Here is a 21293-nt window from a genome sequence, read left to right as displayed (position 1 = left end):
ACAGGATCACCCACAGTAGGGTGCCCAGGATCACAATGTACAGATGGGTTTGGAATCTCTTCAGAGGGGGAGATTCCACAACCTCTCTGGCCTCATCTGGTTCAGATGGAACTTCCTGGGTTCTAATTTGTGCTAATTGTCCCTTGTCCTGTGACTGGGCACCACTGACAAGAGTCTGGCCCCAGCCTCTTGCTCCCCACCCTTTAGCTCTTGCTGAGCACTGATCCCCTCAAGCTGCTTTTTTCCATGCTAAACAGTCTCTCAGCCTTTCCTCCTCACAGAGATGCTCCAAGCCTCTCAGCATCTTCAGAGCCTCCACTGGACTGTCTCCAGTACTTCCTTGTCTCTCTTGAACTGTGGAGCCCAGAACTGGGCCCAGGACTGCAGATGTTGATGAAGAGCCCAGCCAAAAGCCCTACAAGCGGCCCAGACTTGAGTATCCTCATTGCCTCTCCTGCACATCAAGCTGAACATTCCTCCTCAGCCACTTCACAGGTGGTAGCAGCTTAATTAATGTTTGCAGAGTCTCCTGAAGACAATTAGTGCTGAGTGGTGGTAGTTAATAAACTATCGCTCAGCTCCCTTCATATTTGCATAACCCTCTCTGAGCGTTTTATGCCTGCCTCATCTTCTGTCATCTCCTTTAGAATGATTGTCCCAGTGAGGCTACAGCTGGAGTCCTGGGTCCAGTTCTGGCCTCCGCAGTTCAAAAGAGACAGAGAACTACTGGAGAGAGCTCAGTGGAGGCTACAAAGTTGCTGGGGGGCCTGGAGCCTCCCCGTAAGGAGGAAAGGCTGAGAGCCCTGGGGCTGTATAGCCTGGAGAAGAGCAGCCTGAGAGGGGATCTGATCAATGCTCAGCAAGAGCTGAAGGGTGGGGTGTGAGAGGATGGGTTCAACCTCTTGACAGTGGTGCCCAGTGACAGGACAAGGGACAATGGGCACAAACTGGAATCCAGGAGGTTCTGTCTGAGCCTGAGGAGGAACTTCACTGTGTGAGGGTTCAGAGCCCTGTGGCAGGCTGACCAGAGAGGTTGTGGAGTCTCCTTCTCTGGAGACATTCCAAACCCACCTGACCGTTGTGATCCTGGGCACCCTGCTGTGGGTGACCCTGCTTTAGCAGGGGGGTTTGGACTGGATGATCTCGAGGTCCCTTCCAACCCCCACCATGCTGGGATTTTGTGAAAGTGGAGAGAAGACCTGAATGGTCTGTCGTGGTCATCCTGACCATTATGGTGTGCCAGTGCTGCAGGGACACACACACAAGGGAGGATCAGCAGCGCTGCTTGCACGCCATGGTGATCTTTAAGGCTCTGTGATTGTGGGACACCGCTCTGCAGCAGGCAGGCAGGCTGTGGTAGAACCGCTTGGCCTGAGGAGCCGAAACCACCTGTCACATGCTCGCTGAATGTCAGGAGGCCAAGGATGCAAAGCTGGCCTGATAGATATGAGGGAGAGAGCAGCCAGTTTTCATTGAAAGATCTGGAGAAGGGGAGACCCGAAATAACTCTGCGGTGAACTGGGACAGTTGCTGTTACTGGAACGGGAGACTGGTCTGGGAATGTGGAGCATGGCACTCCTGCCGTGGTGTCAGCTTCTCATTTGTTAGTGTTCCCCTTTGCAGCCAAGTTTCTCCTCTGACTTTCTGGATGAACTTGGTGGATGGGGTTTTCAAAATTGCATCTCTGGGGGGGTTTGCTGATCTGCCTCTCACAAGCTCTTCAGGAAACCATGGCTGTCCTCACTGGATGTCAGTCATCTTAGCCTATGTCTCTAGTGTCCTGCTTGTCTTCACAAGCTGAAAACATCTAACAGTCAGGAAATGGAAAAATAATATCTAGCAGGGCTTCAGCTGAGCCCATGCTGGGGAGAAGGTGGCTGTCCTGGATCTGCTGCTTTAAGTGCTGGTGGCTGGGGTAATTCCACACTGATTTCTGTTTCCGGGTTGTCCATGTCAAACCTGCTTCTCTTCAAATGCTCTGGACAAAACAACTTGCTAAAAGTGATGAAACTGAACAGTCCTACCCAAGGTGGGCAGCAGATTGCAAAGGTGGTTATGCTCACACATCTCTGGAGTCATGCTCTAGTTAGGCTCTGTCTCTGGAGACTTTCAAAACCTGCCTGGGCAACTTGCTGGATGGGATGATCTCCAGAGGTCCTTTCTAACCCTCATTCATTCTGCTGGGATTCTGTGATCTGTGCAAATTAGCCGTAGCAATGTCATAATGATGGTGAGATGCAGTCAGTGCATCTATCTCACCATGTCCCATGCTGTCAGCCTCACCACTGAACAAAGCCTGGTAGCTCCAGAAACAGATCCTGCTGCTCCAAACTGCACTGAGGAGGCAATTTTCTCCCCCAAAGCTATAAAAAGGGCAGTTCTGCTGCTTTCAGTATGGAGTTTGGGTGGTGTAAGGTCCTTCCCGACCTTCCTCTTGTAAATAATTGTCAAAGGCAGAGGTCTGAAGGTGTTGTCTAATGATGTAATGGAGGCCTGACAGTTTCATGTCAGGTTCTTGCAGGTGTTTTCTCACTGGCACTGTTATTGGTGGTATTTCTGGCCCTGCTATAGTGTCTTTCACTGGATCAAAAGTTCATCGTACTGGGAAGTTGGCACCTTGGGCTTCTCTCCATGTGACCTTCCTCCAAGTGTGGTAATGGAATAGCAGGGAAAGAAGGGCTTTAAGGGAAGAGTCCTGCAACTTCCATGATCTTCATTTATCAATTCAACCAATAGAGAGCTAGAATAGGTTGCCCAGGGAGGTGGTGGAGTCACCACCCCTGGAAGTGTTCAAGAAATGTGAGGACATGGCACTTTGGGGCATGGTTTAATGGCCCTGGTGGTGTTAGGTTGAGAGTTGAACTCAGTGATCTTGGAGATCTTTTCCAACTGAAACAACTCTGATTCTACAAAAGAGAAACTATTTGCCCTGTCCCTCTAAAATGGGTCAGTATTTCCTGACCTGCTTCCCCTCTGCAGGGGGACACTGACAGTGTGGTGGGAACATCACTGCCCTTTGGAAATACTTCTTTCTTTTCCCTTTTTGATAGTTCTTCCTTTTGTCAGTGGGGTTCTTCAGCAGGGCCTGGAAGTGTTCAAGGACAGGCTGGACAAAACCCTGAGCAACCTGGTCTGGTGGGAGGTGTCCCTGTCTATGGCAGGAGGGTTGGAACTAGATGATTTTTAAGGTCCCTTCCATTGCATCCCAAACCATTCTATGAATCTGTGCTTCTGTGGTGGAGCTGGGTACATTGGGACAGGGGCTACCACATGCTTGACTGCCTGCTGCATTTCCTCTGAGGAAGGCAGAGGGGCTTGGTACCAGGATGGAGCCTGACTCAGACCTATAGAAATCATGGGAGGATGGGTGTTTGGTTTAGCAGGACTTGCCTTCACCCAGCCCTTTGGGCTTGTGCAGAGGCTTTACTCCTTGCAATGTGGAATGTTGTTTTTTTGGCTGGCACAGGGTGCAAAGAAGTAATATCCCTCTTGAGAAGCAGAAGTCGTGCCCCTTTGTGGACTTGTTTGCAGAATCACAGAGTGGTGGGGGTTGGAAGGGACCTCTGGAGATCACTGAGTCCAACTGCCCTGCAAGGCAGGTTCACCTAAAGAAGGTCACACAGGAACATGTCCAGGTGGGTTTTGGATGTCTCTGGGCAGCCTGTTCCAGTGCTCCCTCACCCTTAAAATAAAGAAGTTCCTCCTTATGTTTAGATGGAACTTCTTGTGTTCAAGTTTGTGCCTGTTAGTCCTTGTCCTGTTACTGGGCACCTCTGAAAAAAGTCTGGTCCCATCCTCCTGCCTGTCTTGCTTCTGGGGGAAATTGAGTGTTGTCCTGGCCTCCTTCTACCTCATCCTTTAGTGGAGAAGCAGGAGGAGAAAGCTGGTTGGCCTTCACCCCAGGTTTGCCTTCCCTCCATCATCAGGATCTGGTGGTAGCAGCTGTCCTGGGTCAGGACAGGAGCTCTTCATCCGTTGCAGACAAGTGTTGTGCTTGAGGACGAGGGCTGGTGGGACTCCTTGCATGGCTGGGAGCTCAATCCAATGGCCTCACATGGTAGTTTGGGAACCACCAGTGAGCTGTGACTCTGGTGGGTATTATTAGATATGATGTGGTCACGCTTCAGCCACAGAAACATCTCCTGGCATTTGAGTTCTACTCACTGTAAAATTATCCTACTAAGAGAGGGGGAAGCACAGGTGCTTGGATGGTGAGTGGAGACCCACATCTCACCCTGCTTTCAGCTCTCTCTGTGTGCTGGGGAGTTTCCAAGTGTGTTGTGTGGTGGACCAGGCTTCGATGCATCTTCTGTGGTGGTGCCAGAAATTCAAGAGAGGTGATTCTTCCCCTTTGCTCTGCTCTTGTGAGACCCCACCGTGAATACCGTGCTCACTTCTGGTGTCCTCATCATAAGAAGGACACAGAGCTGTTGGAGTGGGTCCAGAAGAGTGCCACAAAGATGATCCAAGGGCTGGAGCACCTCTGCTATGAGGATAGGCTGAGGGAGCTGGGGTTGTTCAGCCTGGAGAGGACTCTGGTGGGGTACATTATAGCTGCCTTCAATACCTGAAGAGAACCTACAGGAAGGCTGGAGAGGGACTTTTCTTAAGGGTACCTAGTGACAGGACAAGTAGGAATGGTTCCAAGCTGAGGGAGGTAGGTTTAGACTGGACCTTAGGAAGACATCTTCAGTACGAGTCTGGTGAGACTCTGGAACAGGCTGCCTGGAGAAATTGTGGATGCCTCCTCCCTGGCAGTGTTCAAGGCCAGGTTGGATGAGGCCTTGAGCACCCAAGTTGAGAGGTGTTCCTGCCCATGGCATGAAGGTTGGAGTAGATGATCATGAGGTCTGTGGTGACAGGTTGGACTTGATGATCTTTGAGGTCTCTGCCAACCTTGGTGATTCTGTGATCTCTTAGGTCCTTTCCAACCTAAGCCATTCTATGATTGATTCTACGATGTCTGGAGTTACTGAAGACCCATACCCAGGGGATTTATTTGTAGGTGGAGGTGGCTAGAAGCTGTTTCTCCATCCCAAATCTGTCTTTGGTTTGCTAACGAGCAGGAGCACGTGTCCTTTTCCCTGAGACGACAGAAAAAGCCCTGCAGAGCTGTCAATAAAAAGATTACCTGACAGCCTCGGGTGGGAAATGAAAATGTATCAAATATTAGCACCCCCCTGGCTGGGCTGGCTTGTCAAATGCAGAGGCAGGAGAAGCGAGATGTCTTGTTCTTGTCTCCCTCTCCCAGGCTGACATCCATGGGTGATCCCGAGGGCGGCGCTCGGCTCGCCTGTCACTCAGGGCTTAGAAAATCAGCTTTATGGAAAGCAGAATCCAGAGGTTTGGTGTCTCAGAATCCTAGAATCCCAGCATGGTGTGGGGGTTGGAAGGGGCCTCTGGAGATCATCCAGTCCAACCCCCCTGCAAGGTCACCCACAGGAGGCTGCCCAGGATCATAGTGGCCAGGTGGGTTTGGAATCCCTCCAGTGAAGGAGGCTCCACAACCTTTCTGGGCAGCCTGCTGCAGGGCTCCAGCACACTTACAGCAAAGAAGTTTTCCTTCATGTTCAGATGGAATCTCCTGGGTTCCAGTTTGTGCCCGGTGCCCCTTGTCCTGTCACTAGGCACTGCTGACAAGAGCATGGCCTCATTCTCTTGACACCTGCCCTTTAGGTATTGATCAGCACTGGGAAGTTCCACAGAGTTCCCCAGAAGAAGTTGCAGAGGCAGATGCTGGTGTGATGTCAGTGAGACCAGGGTGACTTTTCTGGGCTGTAGGGATGGAAACCTGACCATAAGTGTATCTCAGTGAGAAGACAGGGATAAGATCTTTGACTCATCAGGTAAATCAGCATGCACTTTAAACCATGTATGGAAATCTTCCTTCTCAATTTTGCTTCCTTCTTCACTAGAAACCTTGAGTACAGCAAAATTGATTGGATCCAACTGACTTGGAGGTCTGAGCTTTCCTTATTGTGATGTCTCTGTCATTGACTTCATGAGCAAAGAAGCCACCAAAAGCCAAAGGTTTCCTCTTGCCTCTCTTGTCTAAAAAGGTGGTGTGGGGTCATGTGGCTTCTCACTCATGGCTGGAAAGGCCTTGAGTCATGATCAGTGCAGAATCTCATTTTGGTGCAGTCCTTATTTCAGATTTCCAGTGAGAAATGGTTTGCTTCAGCCATCTAGGTCACCAATGGAAACATCCTTCTTGTAATCCTCTCTTGTTTTCAACACCACAGATGACCTTAAGTCCCATGTGGACTTTGACCAAGTGAAGGTCTGGCCATCATGTTTCCATGGTTTGAGCTTTCTCTCACTGCCTTCACCCCAAAAAGGATCATTTATTTGGATCAGACCCATCAGATTTCATCTCTGCTGCAGGAGCAGTGATTTTGGCTATTTGGGTTCCACTTATGACCTACTGGTGTCAGTTCCTGCAGCTCTAACCATGGGTTGGGATGGTGGGGTAGAGCTTTGGTGCCTTTCAGTGCCACCTAGCCCCACACTGAGCATCCAGGGCTGCCTGTCAGTGTAATGCCAGGGGGTCCCTTCTCTTTTAGCACAGATGGCTTCATCTTTGGGGTCTTTGGGGAGGTGGAAGAGGTGGATGTGTGCCAAACTCACCCAACTGTATCACCCAGATGGGCAATCCAAGCAAATCAACCACATGCTCTGATGCTCCTGCCTAGCTTAGGCTGTGAAAAGTCTTATTTATAGCAACTTTAATGGATCCTGTTGCTGCTCCAAGCAAATGAGGACATTTTAAAGCAGCAGTGATCTTCTTTCTTGTCCCTCAAGTTGCACCGAAGGAGGTTTGGATTGGACATTAGGAGAAGCTTCTTTCCTGAAAGAGTGGCCAGGCATTGGAACAGGCTGCCCAGGGAGGTGGTGGAGTCACCATCCCTGGGGGTGTTGACAAAATGTGTAGACATGGCACTTTGGGAAATGCTTTAGTGGCCATGGTAGTGTTGGGTTGATGGTTGGAGCAGATGATCTTGGAGGTCTTTTCCAACCTTAATGATTCTATTCCTGTGTATGTCAGGCATGGTCAGGCATTGGAACAGGCTGCCCAGGCAGGTGGTGGAGTCCTCATCCCTGGACATGTTCAAAAAACACATAGAGATGGCACTTTGGGACATGGTTTAATGGCCATGGTGGTGTTGGGTCAACGATTGGAGTGGATGATCCTAGAGGTCTTTTCCAGCCAAAAGAATTCAATGATTCTGGGCTTTGTAGAGCAATGTATAAAACAAGTGGTGGTGAGGGGGGGTAGGAAAAGAAAAAATCCACTCCCTGACCTGCCCCCCCCCCCAACCCCAATAATCTATAGCAAGTGTCAGGCAGCAAACTACTCCCATTTGGTAGGGCTGGGTTGGGTGTCAGCGGGCGATCGATGGCTCCCCTACCATAATTATAAAACCTGGCGGGTTGTGTTGCTTGAGTGAGTTTCAGAAGAGGAGGGTCTCAATCTTCCCTCTAATAGGCCTTTGACAGTCGGCGGCGCGAGAGGCTTCGTCTTAGTCTTGACAGTGTTGTCATTAACCGCCAAGGTAGCGTGGAGCGGCGGAGAACACGAGTTGGGAGCGCCGGGGAACACGCGGCCTTGACAGCAGTGATTTGTCACGGAGGAGCTGCCCAAACTCCTCAGCCTCCACAGCACGGGCGGCTGCTTCAGGTGACTTATGGCCCCTGTCTGAGGCTGCAGTTGTGATTTGATAATCGGTAAATGTTTGTCAAAGATGGATTCCCTCCTTGATTCAGGGCTCTGCTGGAGAAGCAAATGAAAAGCTATGTGAGGAAAAAACGCCCAGAGTGAATGGATTAAAGGCTGGAGCAGAAGGAAGGTGATGGGAACAACAGGTTACCCCTCTGAGTTGTTCTCTGTTCCTTGGGGAAGTGGATCGTGGAGTCACACTTTATTCTGCTCTTGTGAGATCCCACCTTGAACAGCACGTCCAGTTCACAAGAAGGACACAGAGCTGTTGGAGCGAGTCCAGAGGAGGGCCAGAAAGATGATCCATGGAGCACCTCTACAAGGATAGACAGGGGGAGCTGAGCTTGTGCAGACTGGAGAAGAGAAGATTCTGGGGGCACCTTATAGCTGCCTTCCAATACCTGAAGGGATTCTACAGGAAGGCTGGAGAGGGATTTCTCATAAGGGTGTCTAGTGACAGGACAAGGGGAATGATTTCAAGCTGAGGGAGAGCAGGTTTAGACTGGATCTTAGGAAGAAGTTCTTCAGTACAAGGCTGGTGAGACTCTGGAATAGGTTGCCTGGAGAAGTTGTGGATGCCTCCTCCCTGGCAGTGTTCAAGGCCAGGTTGGATGAGGCCTTGAGCACCCAAGTGTAGTTGGAAGGCATTCCAGCCCATGGGATGGAGGTTGGAGTAGATGATCTCTAAGGTCCCTTCCAACCTAAGCCATTTTATGATTCTATGATCATAGAATAGCTTGAGTTGAAGCATCAAGGCTTGGGAAGTGGCTGCTTTGTATGACCTTGTCTAGGTGAACCTCTCTTGGCAGGGGGGTTGGACTCAGTGATTGCCAGATGTCTCTTCCAATCCTACTATTCTGTGATTCTGTGTGCTTTGGTGATGTGGTGGGATGGAGGTTCATTCATTCAGTATTCATTCAGTATCACTAAGGTTGGAAGAGACCTCAAAGATCAGTTGTCATCAGCATGGCTGAATGAAAGCTTTCCCTTGGCATGGTGGGATGGAGGTTGTTGTTGGCGAGGTGGGATGGAAATTTGTACTTGGCGTGGTGGGACAGCAGCTTAATGCCATCATGGTGGGATGGAGGTAGCTATTGGCATGGTGGGATGGCAGTTGTCATTGGCATAATGGGTTAGAGATCATTGTTGTCATGCCCTTCTTGGGTTGAGGTCCCCAATTCTTCCTTGTTAAATGATTAATAAGAATGAAGTCAGTCCTGAATCCATGGCAGGGGGCAGGAACTAGATTCATAGAATGGTTTGAGTTAGAAGGGACCTTAGAGGTTGTCTGGTTTCACCCCTGGCATTGTGAGGGACACCCTCCTTTAGACCAGGCTGCTCAAGGCCTCATCCAGCCTGGCCTTGAACACCTCCAGGGAGTGCTCCAACCCTCTGATCATCTTTGTGGCTCTCTTCTGGACCTGCTTCAGCAGTTCAGTGTCCTTCTTATGCTGGGGCACCACAACTGGAGGCAGTACTCCAGGTGGCATGTGCATCATGCGGATGAGCTTCAAGGTCCCTTCCAACCCAACCCATTCTGTGAATCTATGAATCTGAAACCCAAATGCAAATTGACTTCCAGCCCGCTTCCCACCGCAGAGCCACCTCTCTCTGTGCCACCGGCGCCACCAGACGTTAACAGGAGATCCCTGAACCCCTTTGATTAGAAGTGGGGTGGGGTTTCTTTCCCCTCCTCGTTGTGTCTGAAGTGCTGCAAACGATGAAGAGCAGGAAAAGTGGAGTGATTTATTAGACTCATAAAAATTCATACTTTGTTATTCTAGTCGTCTTCCATCTGCAGCTTGTTAGAACCAGAACCCCTGGCAGCTCCTGCCGCGAGGCCGGTGGGGGGAGGAGGACATTTATCAGCCTTCCTCCTGCCATCCTGCTCTCATTTAGAGAAATGGACCCAGCTCCTGGAAGAACATTAATAATCATTCCTGGATGGAAGCGGGGGGAGAAGACAAAAGAAAGCCCACCGCCCTCTTCTGTTATAATAATAAGGGTTGTGTTTGAACAAGGTCCCAAGCTCCAGAGACCCATTCAGGCTCTTTAGCTGCAACAGTGTGTTTAGCACGTGAAGCGTGACCGCCTCTTGCTGGCCCCGGGGGAGGGCTGGATAAACGTGGTGTCTCCCCATCCTTAGCAGGCTTGGCTGCTCCTGTCATGGTTAGATAATTGTAGAACGGTAGGGGCTGGAAGGGACCTCTGGAGATCACCCAGTCCAACCCCCTCTTGCTCAAGCAGGGGCACCCACAACAGGTTGCCCAGGATCACAATGGCCAGGTGGGTTTGGAATGTCCAGAGAAGGGCAACAAAGCTGATGAAGGGTTTGGAGAACACCTCTGGTGAGGAACAGCTGAGGGACCTGGGCTTGCTCAGTTTGGAGAAGAAGAGGCTGAGGGGAGACCTTCTGGTTACCTATAGCTCCCTGAAAGGAGACTGAAGGCAGGTTGGGGTCGGTTTCCCTAGTATCAGGCCGTAGAACAGGAGGAAATGGCCTCAGGTTGCACCAGGGGTGGTTTAGGTCAAATATTAGGAAAAATTTCTTTCCTGAGACAGTGGTCAGGAATTGGAACAGGCTGCCTAGGGAGATGGTGCAGTCACCATCCCTGGAGGTGAGGTAGAGACATGTGGACACGGCACTTTGGGACATGGTTTAGGGGCCATGGTGGTGTGGATTTGACATTTGGACTGGATGATCTTAGAGGTCTCTTCCAAGAGAGAGAATTCTGTGATTCCATAATTGTCTGATTCTATGATTCCATGGTTCTGTCATTTTAATACCTTTGCCTGCTCAAATGGGTAGCTCCTCACAGTTGATCTCCAGCCAGTGCCACCACATGGTGCATGGTCCGTGATGGGTTACCTCATCATCCGTGCCACGGGAAGGAATTAGTGAAGCTGACTTGGCTTTAATTCCCCAAATGTTTCCAATTGAAAGCCTCTAAGCAAGTACCACCTTGGGTTTGGAAGCCTTTAAAATGTTTCAGTTCCAAATCTGGCGCTTCTCTTGTCCTTTGTGAATATTCCAGCAGCTTCACAGGAGGTCACAGGTAGAAGGCTTTTGATCAATTGAATTTATTTGCTATTAAGCAGCGGTTGATGATCATAACCCACCGTTTCCATGCTGGCATAAATATCTGTTGCTCTTCAAAGACCTCAGGAGGGAATGAGTGTGGAAAATTAAATTCTCCTCTTCAACTCAAGGATGGTCCTTTTGGAAGCTGCTTCCAGCAGCAATATCATTAACCTCTTGCTGTGCCATTCTGTGGGAGCAGATTGAACGTGCTGGGTGATGATCCATCCTGTAACGCTGGTGTCTGCTTCCACATTGCATCCCTGATGGCATCACACCCAGCCCAAAGCTTTTCGTTAGCTCCAGGGACCTGGCTAACTTGGTAGCCAGAATAAAATGCATTGGAGCCACCTGCCTGAGGGCTGAGATCTTGCAGGTGGCTCCTGCTGTGATGGGAAACACCATAGTTGGTTACTTTGGGGTGTAGGAGCTGTGAGGGAACTTTATTCAGGTTCATACAATGAGGGTGGTGAATTATGGGATGAGGTTGCCCAGAGAGGTGGTAGATCACAGAATCTTGGCATGATGGGGTTGGAAATGACCTCTAGCCAGCAGGTGGAAGGAAGGGATTCTGCCCCTCTGTTCCCCTCTGCTGAGACCCCACCTGCAGTGCTGGGGCCAGCTCTGGAGTCCTCAGCACTGCAGAGACAGGGACCTGTTGGAGTGGGGCCAGAGGAGGCCACAGCAGCGATGGGAGTGCTCGAAGCACTTCTGCTGTGAGGCCAGTCTGAGAGAGTTGGGGGTGTTCAGCTTGAAGAGAGAGTTTTGAGCAGGGCCTGTTGTGACAGGACAATGGATGATGGTTTGAAACTAAAAGAGGGAGATTTAGATGAAGAGAGGGAAGAAATTCTTCACTGTGAGGGTGGGGAGAGCCTGGCCCAGGTTGCCTAGATAAGTGGTAGATGCCCTATCCCTGGAACCATTCCAGGTCAGGTTGTTTGGGGCTCTGAGCAACCTGCTCCAGTTGCCAGTGTCCCTGCTGACTTCAGGGGTGTTGGATGGGTGACATTTGAAGGTCCCTTCCAACCCAAACCATTCCATGATTCTCTGATTCCCAACGTGTGTTAGAAGTGTGGTCACAAGCAAGGATGCTCCTCAGCTCTGGGTGTGCAGGGACACCAAGGTAAGCTGGCATCCAAGTGATCTGTGGCTAGAGGTGACTTTCTGTGTGGAAAGGAGGGAAATTTGGTCCTGTGCTGTCTCAGAGCACCACCTCCTGTGGGTAATTTTCCTTCTGGTGCAGCATGGGCTGGCTTTGGGGGATAGATGAGAGGCAGCTTCATGCTTGGACTCAGTAATCTTAGAGGTCTTTTCCAACAAAAAAATTCCGTGGTTCTATGACATGGTCTAAGAGTTGTGTACCAGAGATATTAGATTATGGTTGGACTTGATGATCTTGAGGTCTTTTCCAAACCAAACAGTTCTCTGATCTTCTGGTCCCTTCCCAGCAGGCTCTTCAGTGCCTGTGTGCAAGCTCCAAGCTCAGCAGTGTTCCCCGCATGGCGCTGGGCGCAGGCTGATAAATGGAGCTCATATCGCCATTCAGAGATGATGGCAGCAGTTTGGGGCTGGTATGGGTTTGGTGGGGGGTTTTGTGTGTGTGTGTGTGTGTGTGTTGCAGTTTGTCTTCCATTGCAGTAGTAAAGTTTTTAATTAGGCAAGCTAATGAGATCGATTAGTCATTAGAAGTGACCTCTGGATCTCGACGAGGAGCTCGGCGTGTGTGCGGCTGGCTGATAACAGGGGGGACGCCAGGGTATTGTTTGTAATAAAAGCAGCAAAGTGTTTGAGTTGAGTGAAATGTGCCACAGGGAATACATCATGAGGAGAGGAGAGGGAGGGGGAAAAAAAAAAAAACACCCAACCCAACAAAAATTACAACCTTGGGAGGCTGTAATGAAGGGAATTAAACCAACCTTCCTATCTAAATAACATGATTAGCTACACAAAACCCCTCGGCTAGCAAAGTCATAATAGAAAGCTGCCAGCTTTTTGCAGAAGCTCTTTCAGGAGGTGGTTAATGCTGGAGCCCCCACATCTCCTAGGCTTTCAGAAGAATACACCATCCAATTACCACTGGGGAATAGAGTTTACCAGGTGCCAGCTTGTTTGGGTAAAGAAAGGAGGGGGGACACATCAACAAGCCACGATAATTTGGGACCTCGATGTCTTGTGCGAGAGTGAGGCGGGGGGGGGAGATGTTGTCAAGCAGGAGTTTGATGAGGTTCTGGGTTGATTAGTGGCAGCTAGAGCTTGGGTGAGGGCAAAAAAATAATCATGTTCATTATGTAGTCAGTGAATTCCCAGCTTAATAATTGTGTGAGGGTGGAGCGGCAGAGGGAAAGGTCAGCTCCTGCTTGTTTCTGTCAGGGGAGGATGTGAAGTTGTGGATCTCATTCCATTCCTGGTGGGAAAGAGCTGCTTTGGGTCTCTTCTCTCTAGTATCAGGTGATAGAACGAGAGGAAATGGCCTGAAGTTGTGCCAGCAAAGGTTTAGGTTGGATATTAGGAAACACTGCTTCACTGAAAGAGTGGTCAGGCATTGGAACAGGCTGCCCAGGGAGGTGGTGGAGGCCCCATCCCTGGAGGTGTTCATGTGGACATGGCACTCTGGGACATGGTTTAATGGCCATGGTGGTGTTAGGTTGGCAGTTGGACTCGATTATCTTACAGGGCTTTTCTGTGATGTGGTGGATGCTGTATCTTGGCAAAAGAAAGACACGGACCTGATGATTTTCAGAGGTCACTTCCAACCCCTACCATCCTCTGGTTCTGTGATTCTGTGACCTCTTGGAGCAGGACCAGAGGAGGTCACAAAGATGATGTGAGGGCTGGAACCATTCTGCCGTGAGACTGAGAGAGTTGGAGTTGTTCATCCTGGAGAAGAGAAGGCCCTAGGGAGACCTTCTGGTGGCCTTTTGGTACATAAAGGGGATGGATGCAGGAAAGCTAGGGACAGACTCTTGGTTAGGAAGCATAGTGAGAGGATGAGAGATGATAGGACTTGATTTCAAGTTTCCAGAAGCTCCTTAAGTTTGTTCAACATTTACCAGTGCACAGAATCACAGAATCCTAGAATGGTTTAGGTTGGAAGGGACCTTGAAGATCATCTAGGTCCAACCCTCCTGCCATGGACAGGAAAACCTCCCACCAGACCAGGTTGTTCAAGGTCCTGTCCAGCCTGGCCTTCAACACCTCCAGGGAGGGTGAGTTAAGTTGACTTAAGTCACTCCTACTTTGCATGTACTTTGCAGCATTGCTGGTTTTATGGTTGTTCACTGGGCACTGCTGGTTTTATGGGTGCTTGATGGTTGTGAACAGCCTCCTGGTCTGGAGAGCATCATCAAAACTTGCTTACTGCAACTCCACAGGAAATAATTTGCATGGAGGCGTAATTTTGATGGTTAATGAAGCAGAGGTCCCATACTGGAGTCTCTTAACACTTTGGTGGGAGGATCTGGCTTCATACATGGTGGTGTTGGGTAGAAGGTTGGCCTTGATGATATTAGAGGTAATTTCCCACTTTAATCATTCTGTGATGCAAGGAGGGATCGGAGGTCCCACACGTTGTGTTGTAGGCAGACACAATGTCACATTAGAGCTGTCTGGGCTCTTGACACCCAACACCTTCCAGATTTGATTGCAGCTGTAGAAAAGACATCATTTGTGGGATGTCAGGAGTCTACTTGGGGCTGTAGAGGTGCTGGTGGATCCTTCCAGATGCTCTGTGCTCAGTGATCATTTGTCTTACCGTGGAGTATCAGAGAGTCCTGTGATCATCATCTTCATTAAGAACAATTCCAGTGATTTATCTGTTGTGGCACAGGCTGCTTTTCTCCTTCCCATCTGAAGTGGTAATTATCTGGCTGAGTCTGGGAGTGGAAGTTCCTGCTGCTGGATTCTTCTGGACCCAACAGTAGATGCTAGCTCACTTTGGAATGCAGAAGGAGGAAAATATTCTCTGTTTGAAACTAAAGCAGAATCCCAGCATGGTAGTGGGTGGAGATCATCCAGTCCAACCCCCCTGCTACAGCAAGTCCCTGAGAGCATGTTGCCCAGGATCGTAATGTCCGGGTGTGATCTCACTACTCTGCTCAAGTTAGGCCACATATGGACTCCTGGATCCAGTTCTGGGCTCCCCAGTTCACAGTATCACAGTATCACAGTATCACCCAGGTTGGAAAGGACCTCGAGGATCATCGAGTCCAACCTGACACCACAGACCCCATGACTAGACCATGGCACCAAGTGCCACGTCCAATCTGCCCTTGAACGCCTCCAGGGTCGATGACTCAACCACCTCCCTGGGCAACCCATTCCAATGCCGAATGACTCGCTCGGTGAAGAACTTCCTCCTCACCTCGAGTCTGAACCTCCCCTGGCGCAGCTTGAGACTGTGTCCCCTTGTTCTGGTGCTGGTTGCCTGGGAGAAGAGGCCAACTCCCTCCTGGCTACAACCACCCTTCAGGTAGTTGTAGAGGGCAATAAGGTCACCCCTGAGCCTCCTCTTCTCCAGGCTAAACAATCCCAGCTCCCTCAGCCTCTCCTCATAGGGCTTGTGTTCAAGGCCTCTCACCAGCCTTTTTGCCCTTCTCTGGACACGCTCAAGTGTCTCAATGTCCTTCTTAAACTGAGGAGCCCAGAACTGGACACAGGACTCAAGGTGCGGCCTAACCAGAGCAGAGTACAGGGGCACTATGACCTCCCTGCTCCTGCTGGCCACACTATTCCTAATGCAGGCCAGAATGCTATTGGCCCTCCTGGCCACCTGAGCACACTGCTGGCTCATATTCAGGTGGCTGTCGATCAGCACACCCAGGTCCCTCTCTGTCTGGGAGCTCTCCAGCCACTCCGACCCCAGCCTATAGCTCTGCATGGGATTGCCATAGCCAAAGTGCAGCACTCGGCACTTGGACTTGTTGAATGCCATCCCATTGGACTCTGCCCATCTTTCCAGTCGGTCGAGGTCCCTCTGCAGAGCCTTTCTACCCTCTAATTGACTAACATCTGCCCCTAACTTTGTGTCATCTGCAAACTTGCTGATGACTGACTCTACCCCTTCATCCAGATCATCAACGAATATGTTGAAGAGGACAGGGCCCAGCACTGATCCCTGGGGGACACCACTGGTGACTGGCCTCCAGCTGGATGCGGCACCGTTCACGACCACTCTCTGGGCCCGGCCCTCCAGCCAGTTCCTAACCCAGCACAGAGTGTAGTGGTCCAATCCACAGGCTGACAGCTTAGTCAGCAGTTTGCTGTGGGGGACGGTGTCAAAGGCCTTGCTGAAGTCTAGGTAGACCACATCCACAGGCCTCCCCACATCCACCAGGCGGGTCACCTGATCATAGAAAGAGATCAGGTTGGAGAGGCAGGATCTGCCCTTCCTGAATCCATGTTGGCTGGACCTGAGCCCTTGGCCATCCTTCAGGTGCGCAGTTATTGCTGCCAGGATAATCTGCTCCATCACTTTCCCTGGCACTGAGGTCAGGCTGACTGGCCTGTAGTTTCCAGGTTCCTCCATCCGACCCTTCTTGTGGATGGGGACCACGTTGGCCAGTTTCCAGTCATCTGGGACCTCACCAGTGAGCCAGGACTGGAGGAAAATGATGGAGAGTGGCCTAGCTAGCACATCCGCCAGCTCTCTCAGCACCCTAGGATGGATCCCATCTGGTCCCATGGACTTGTGGATATCCAAGTGGCTCAGCAGGTCCCGAACTAACTCCTCATGGATTTCCAGGGTATTACTCTGCTCCCCGACCCCAACGCCCAGCTCCGGAGACCACTCGTCCTGAACTCCTGCCTTGCTGTTAAACATTGAGGTAAAGAAGGTGTTCAGGACCTCAGCTTTATCCTCATCCTCAGTAACTGTGTTCCCCTCCAGGTCCACTAGGGAGTTCAGGTTCTTCCTGCCCTAGTTCAGGTTCTTCCTGCCAGGGAAATACTGTGAGGAGGAAAGGCTGAGAGACCTGGGGCTGTTTAGCCTGGAAAAGAGCAGCCTAAGAGAGGATCTCCTCAGTGCTCAGCAAGAGCTAAAGCGTGGGGGCAAGCGGCTGGGGCCAGACTCTTGTCAGCGCTGCCCAGTGACAGGACAGGAGTCAGTGGCCACAAACTGGAACCCAGGAGGTTCCACCTAAACATGAGGAGGTGCCTGATGCACACCAGTGGGTTTTTTTTTTACCCCTTTTGCAGGTGCTAAAGAGTTGGATATAGGACCTACACTGATGAGACCCCTTCTTATTCATAGGTTCATAGAATGTTTTGGGTCAGAAGGGACCTTGAAGATCTTCTAGTTCCAACCCCTTGGCACTGGCAGGGACACCTTCCCCTAGACCAGATTGCTCAAGGCCTCATCTAGCCTGACCTTGAACACCTCCAGGGTGTCCTTGAATACCTCCAGGATCCTATTTCAAGCCCTTTTTTCCCCCATTTGCTTTCTCCTAGGAGCCAACCTGAACTTCATCAGGAGCCCCAAGGTGATAAAGACACGCTACAGGATAGTGAAGAAGAACGTGGTGTCTCCAGCCTTATCATCCTTCAGCAGCCCTGTTCCCAACTGGAAGATGAGGCGCCCTTTGTCACCCAGGTAACTCTTCCATCCCTCAAAGCCAGCTGGGGGGGGAGGCAGGAGCTGAGGGAGCTCCTATGTTGGCTCCATGGTCGTTGCTTAATTTTTCTCTTTGTTTAGGTTCTTCTTCTCAGGGTTTATTGACTTAAAGTGTAAAATCCTGTTAGTAATCACGTTAACCCGAGGCAGCCAAGAGCTTACTGCAGCTGCTGGCTTCATATTTATCCCCTGGTTGAATGAATTGTCTTTGTGAAGCTGTAAAGAAGATGAATAGTCCCACACAGGGCTACAGCAGACCTGAGGAAGCTCAACGTTGCAGAGATAGAGATGGCTTCTTAGTTAGGGGTTCATAGATTCATGGTATGGTTTGGGTTGGAAGGGACCTTGAAGATCACCTAGTTCCAGGCCCCCCTGCCCTGGGCAAGGACATCTTCCACTAGACCTGGTTCTCAAGGCCTCATCCAAACTGGCCTTGAACACCTCCAGGGAGGGGGCATCCACAGCCTTCCTGGGCAACCTGTTCCAGTGTCTCACCGTGCTCACTGTGAGGAATTTTCTTCCTAATCTCCAGTCTAAGTCTTCCCTCTTCCAAGTCAAAGCCATTGCCCCTTGTCCTATTACAACAAGCCCCAGTACAAAGTCCCTTCCTGGCTTTCAGGTACTGGATGGTCAAGCTGTTAATGAGGCCAGACCTTTCCTCTGCTTTATCACATCATGGTGCACCCTTGGTGCTCTGGAGGAGCTTTTTGGAAAGGTGTTGAAGGTAGATGCCCCAAACCTACACCAGGAGGTAGGTGCAGGCCCAAACATGCTTTTTTATGGGCTGTTACCTAGATGAGTGGAACATCATCCTAGCCTTGCAGGTGTGCCAGCAGCCATCTGAAGGTGTCACCAATGGATGGTGCCATACCTTTGAGTCTGAGTCTTCCTAAAACCACTGTGCTGGTATCTGTATTTCAGCTACAAGCAGTGTGCAGCCACCTTGGCTGGTGGAGATGTTACTTCTGAGTACACCTGCAGTGCTGGGTTCAGCCTTGGAGTCCTCAGCACATGAGAGACATGGACATGGTGAAGTGGCCTGAGCTAGCAAAGGCTACAAAAATGCTGTGAGGGCTGAAAGCAATCTGCTGTGAGGTCAGGGTGAGAGAGTTGGGGTTGTTCAGAAGGGAGAAGAGATGTCTCCAGAGAGATCTTCTGGTGGCCTTTCAGTAGTTAAATAGGGCTCCAGGAAAGCTGGAGAGGGACTCTTGATGAGGTGACAGAACAAGGAGAGGTGGTTTGAAACTAACAGAGGGAGACTTAGATCAAATATGAGGAAGAAATTCTTCACCATGAGGATGGTGAGGCCCTGGCCCAGGTTGCCCAGAGCAGTTGTAGATGCCCCATCCTGAAACTATTCCAGGTCAGGTTGTTTGGGGCTCTGAGCAGCCTACTCTAGCTGCAGATGTCCCTGCCCATGGGAAAGGGTTGGACTAGATGATCTTTAAAGATCCCTTCCAACCCAAACCATTCTACAATTCCATGACCTTATAGAGGCCATGATAAAGTCTAGAACTTGCTGATTAGCAGAAAGCTTGTTAGGGTAATTGATACTCTAAAAAAAGGGCCTGTTAGAACTGATGGTGTTGTTTGTAACCCAGGTTTTGGATATTCTTAGGTTTAGAATGTCTTCTCCTCCCTGTCAGATGCTGGTTTCTCACTGTCTCAGGCAGTGTTTTGGGCCAGGAGAAGCCTCACTCTGGGCTTGCTCATTCTATTACTTATTCCAGCATAGCAACCTTCAGGATCTGGGGGATGCTATGGGGCTGTCCTCATCATCAGCTCCTCCCATAGTGCCTTGGTCCAGGTGGTTTCTTCCACAGGTTATTTCCTCCAGCAGTGCCCCAAAGGTTGGTGGCTTTGATGGTGGGTGCCATGTAGAGACCAAGTTTGTGGTGATTATTTTTATAGCCTGACTCTGTCTGATTTTTTCCCTGTCCTAAGTGAAATCTGGCTTTGAGTTTCACAGATATTGGGGGCTGAAGGCTTTGGAAGGTCTTCAGGGGGATGAGTCCAAGCAGCAGGTGAACAGAGAGAATTAAGAGAGGTGTTAAATCATGTTTTAAAATAGCAAATTCAGGCTCTTATTTTGTCTTGGTTGAGAAACTCCTCATCTCATGTTCTACACTGGCCTCAGTTTCAAAGTGCTGCTTCTCCTGTGGGGACTGCTGGACCCTTTTGGGCTAGTGTCTGATTTCCACCCACATTTTTTGTGGTCAGTCTTAACCTTTCCCACCTTCTCCTTTTTCATCACCTTCTACTTTTGCCTTCGGTATCTTCCCACCTGCACATCATGTCCTGAGATCCACACATCTCCTTTTACTCCCCTCCAAAAGCAGTTTGTGTCTGTCCTCCAGTCCAATTACTGCTCTGCTTGTGGGTGCCACTGCCATTTGCACATCCTTGGGGCCATCTTCATGCATCTCTCTCACCACAAACAAATCCCATCTTGTTTTTTTTGCTCATTCATCCTAAGTTTTCCCTGAATCAAGGAGATGTTTCTGCATCTTCCCTGCCCCTCAGTGCTCTTGCCTGCTCACTGCTATGATAGAATCAGAGAATTGTTTCATTTGGAAGAGACTTTTAAGTCCAATGTTCAACCTAACACCACCACAGCCATTGAACCACATCCCCAAGTGCCATGTCCACACATTTCTGAACCTCTCCAGGGAGGGTGACTCCACCTCTTCCCCCCAGGCAACCTGTTCAATTCCTGACTGCTCTTTCAGGAAAGAAATTTTTCCCAATGTCCAACCTAATCCTTCCCTAGCACAATTTCAGGCCATTTCCTCTCTTTCTGTCACTTGTTCCTTGGGAGAAGAGACCAGCTGGCTTCAACTTCTTTTCAGGGATTTATAGAGAGCAATGAGGTCTCCTCTCAGCCTCCTCTTCTCCAAACTAAACAGCCCAGGTGCCTCAGCTGCTCCTTACAAGGCTTGTTCTCCAGACCTTTCACCAGCTTTGTTGCCCTCCTCTACTGCTGATTCAGCACCTCAGTATCCTTCTTGGAGTGAAAGGCCCCAAACTGAACCTGGGATTCCAGGTGTGGCCTAACCAGTGCCCAGCCGAGGGGCACAATCACTTCTCTGGTCATGTTTGCCATGTTAATTACTGATGCAGCTCAGATTGCTGGTGGCCTTCTTGACCACCTGGGCACACACTGGCTCATGTTCAGCTGGCTGTCCTTTTCCACTGGGCAGTCTCTGGCCACTCTGCCCCTAGCCTGGAGCCTTCATGGGGTTGTTGTGATCCAAGTGCAGCACCCAGCACTTGGCCTTGTTGAACCTCATCCCATTGACCTCAGCCCATCAATCCAGCCTGGCCAGAGCCTTCCTACCTTGAAACAGCTCAGCATTCCCACCCCATTTAGTGTCATCTGCAAACTTACTGAGGGTGTGCTCAATTCCCTCATCCAGAAAGCTTAGAGCATCAAATCATTAATTCTTCTGAGTCCTATTTGGCCCCAAAAGCAGCTTTTTAAACAAGGTTATTGTTAATTTTTTCACAGAGTGGCTTTTGCATTGTGAGGGCTCAAATGGGTTACAGGAAAATCTTCCATTGTTTGGCTTCTTAGAGATTCCTCATTTGCTGCTGCTAATTATGGTGCCCTGCAAATGAAGATTTCTTTCTGGTGGCTTTTTAATCTCCTGTTTTCTCTCCTGCTGTGTTGAGCTAAAGCTGACTCTGGTTCTGGTCACTCCTAAAGCTCCAGCTGCTGATGTGCAACTTCAGCTGTCCCACATCAACATGCAAGTGTAAAGTCGTGGCATCTGGGGAAGAGCAACCCCATGGATCAGTACAGGTTGGGGGCTGGTCTGTTGGGGAGCAGCTCTTGGGACAAGGACCTGGGAACAGGTTGCCCAGGGGGTTTCTGGATGCCCACTCCTTGG

At 50.1% G+C, this 21293-nt stretch overlaps 1 protein-coding gene across 1 annotated transcript in view; it reads left to right on the top strand.

Annotated features, from left to right (window-relative positions):
* ZC3H3 (zinc finger CCCH-type containing 3) overlaps positions 1 to 21293 on the top strand; it is a 164918-nt gene that overhangs the window by 57028 nt on the left and 86597 nt on the right. Inside the window, 1 exon segment of the mRNA XM_068163211.1 lies at positions 17241 to 17382. Within this exon segment, the coding sequence (XP_068019312.1) occupies positions 17241 to 17382 (142 nt within the window).

This window comes from Melanerpes formicivorus, unplaced genomic scaffold, assembly GCF_026170545.1.
Source record: "Melanerpes formicivorus ecotype bairdi unplaced genomic scaffold, bMelFor1.0.p_v2 SCAF_71, whole genome shotgun sequence".
NCBI lineage: Eukaryota > Metazoa > Chordata > Aves > Piciformes > Picidae > Melanerpes > Melanerpes formicivorus.
Note: the sequence above shows the minus strand (reverse complement) of the source record. Positions and strands in the feature narration are given on the sequence as shown.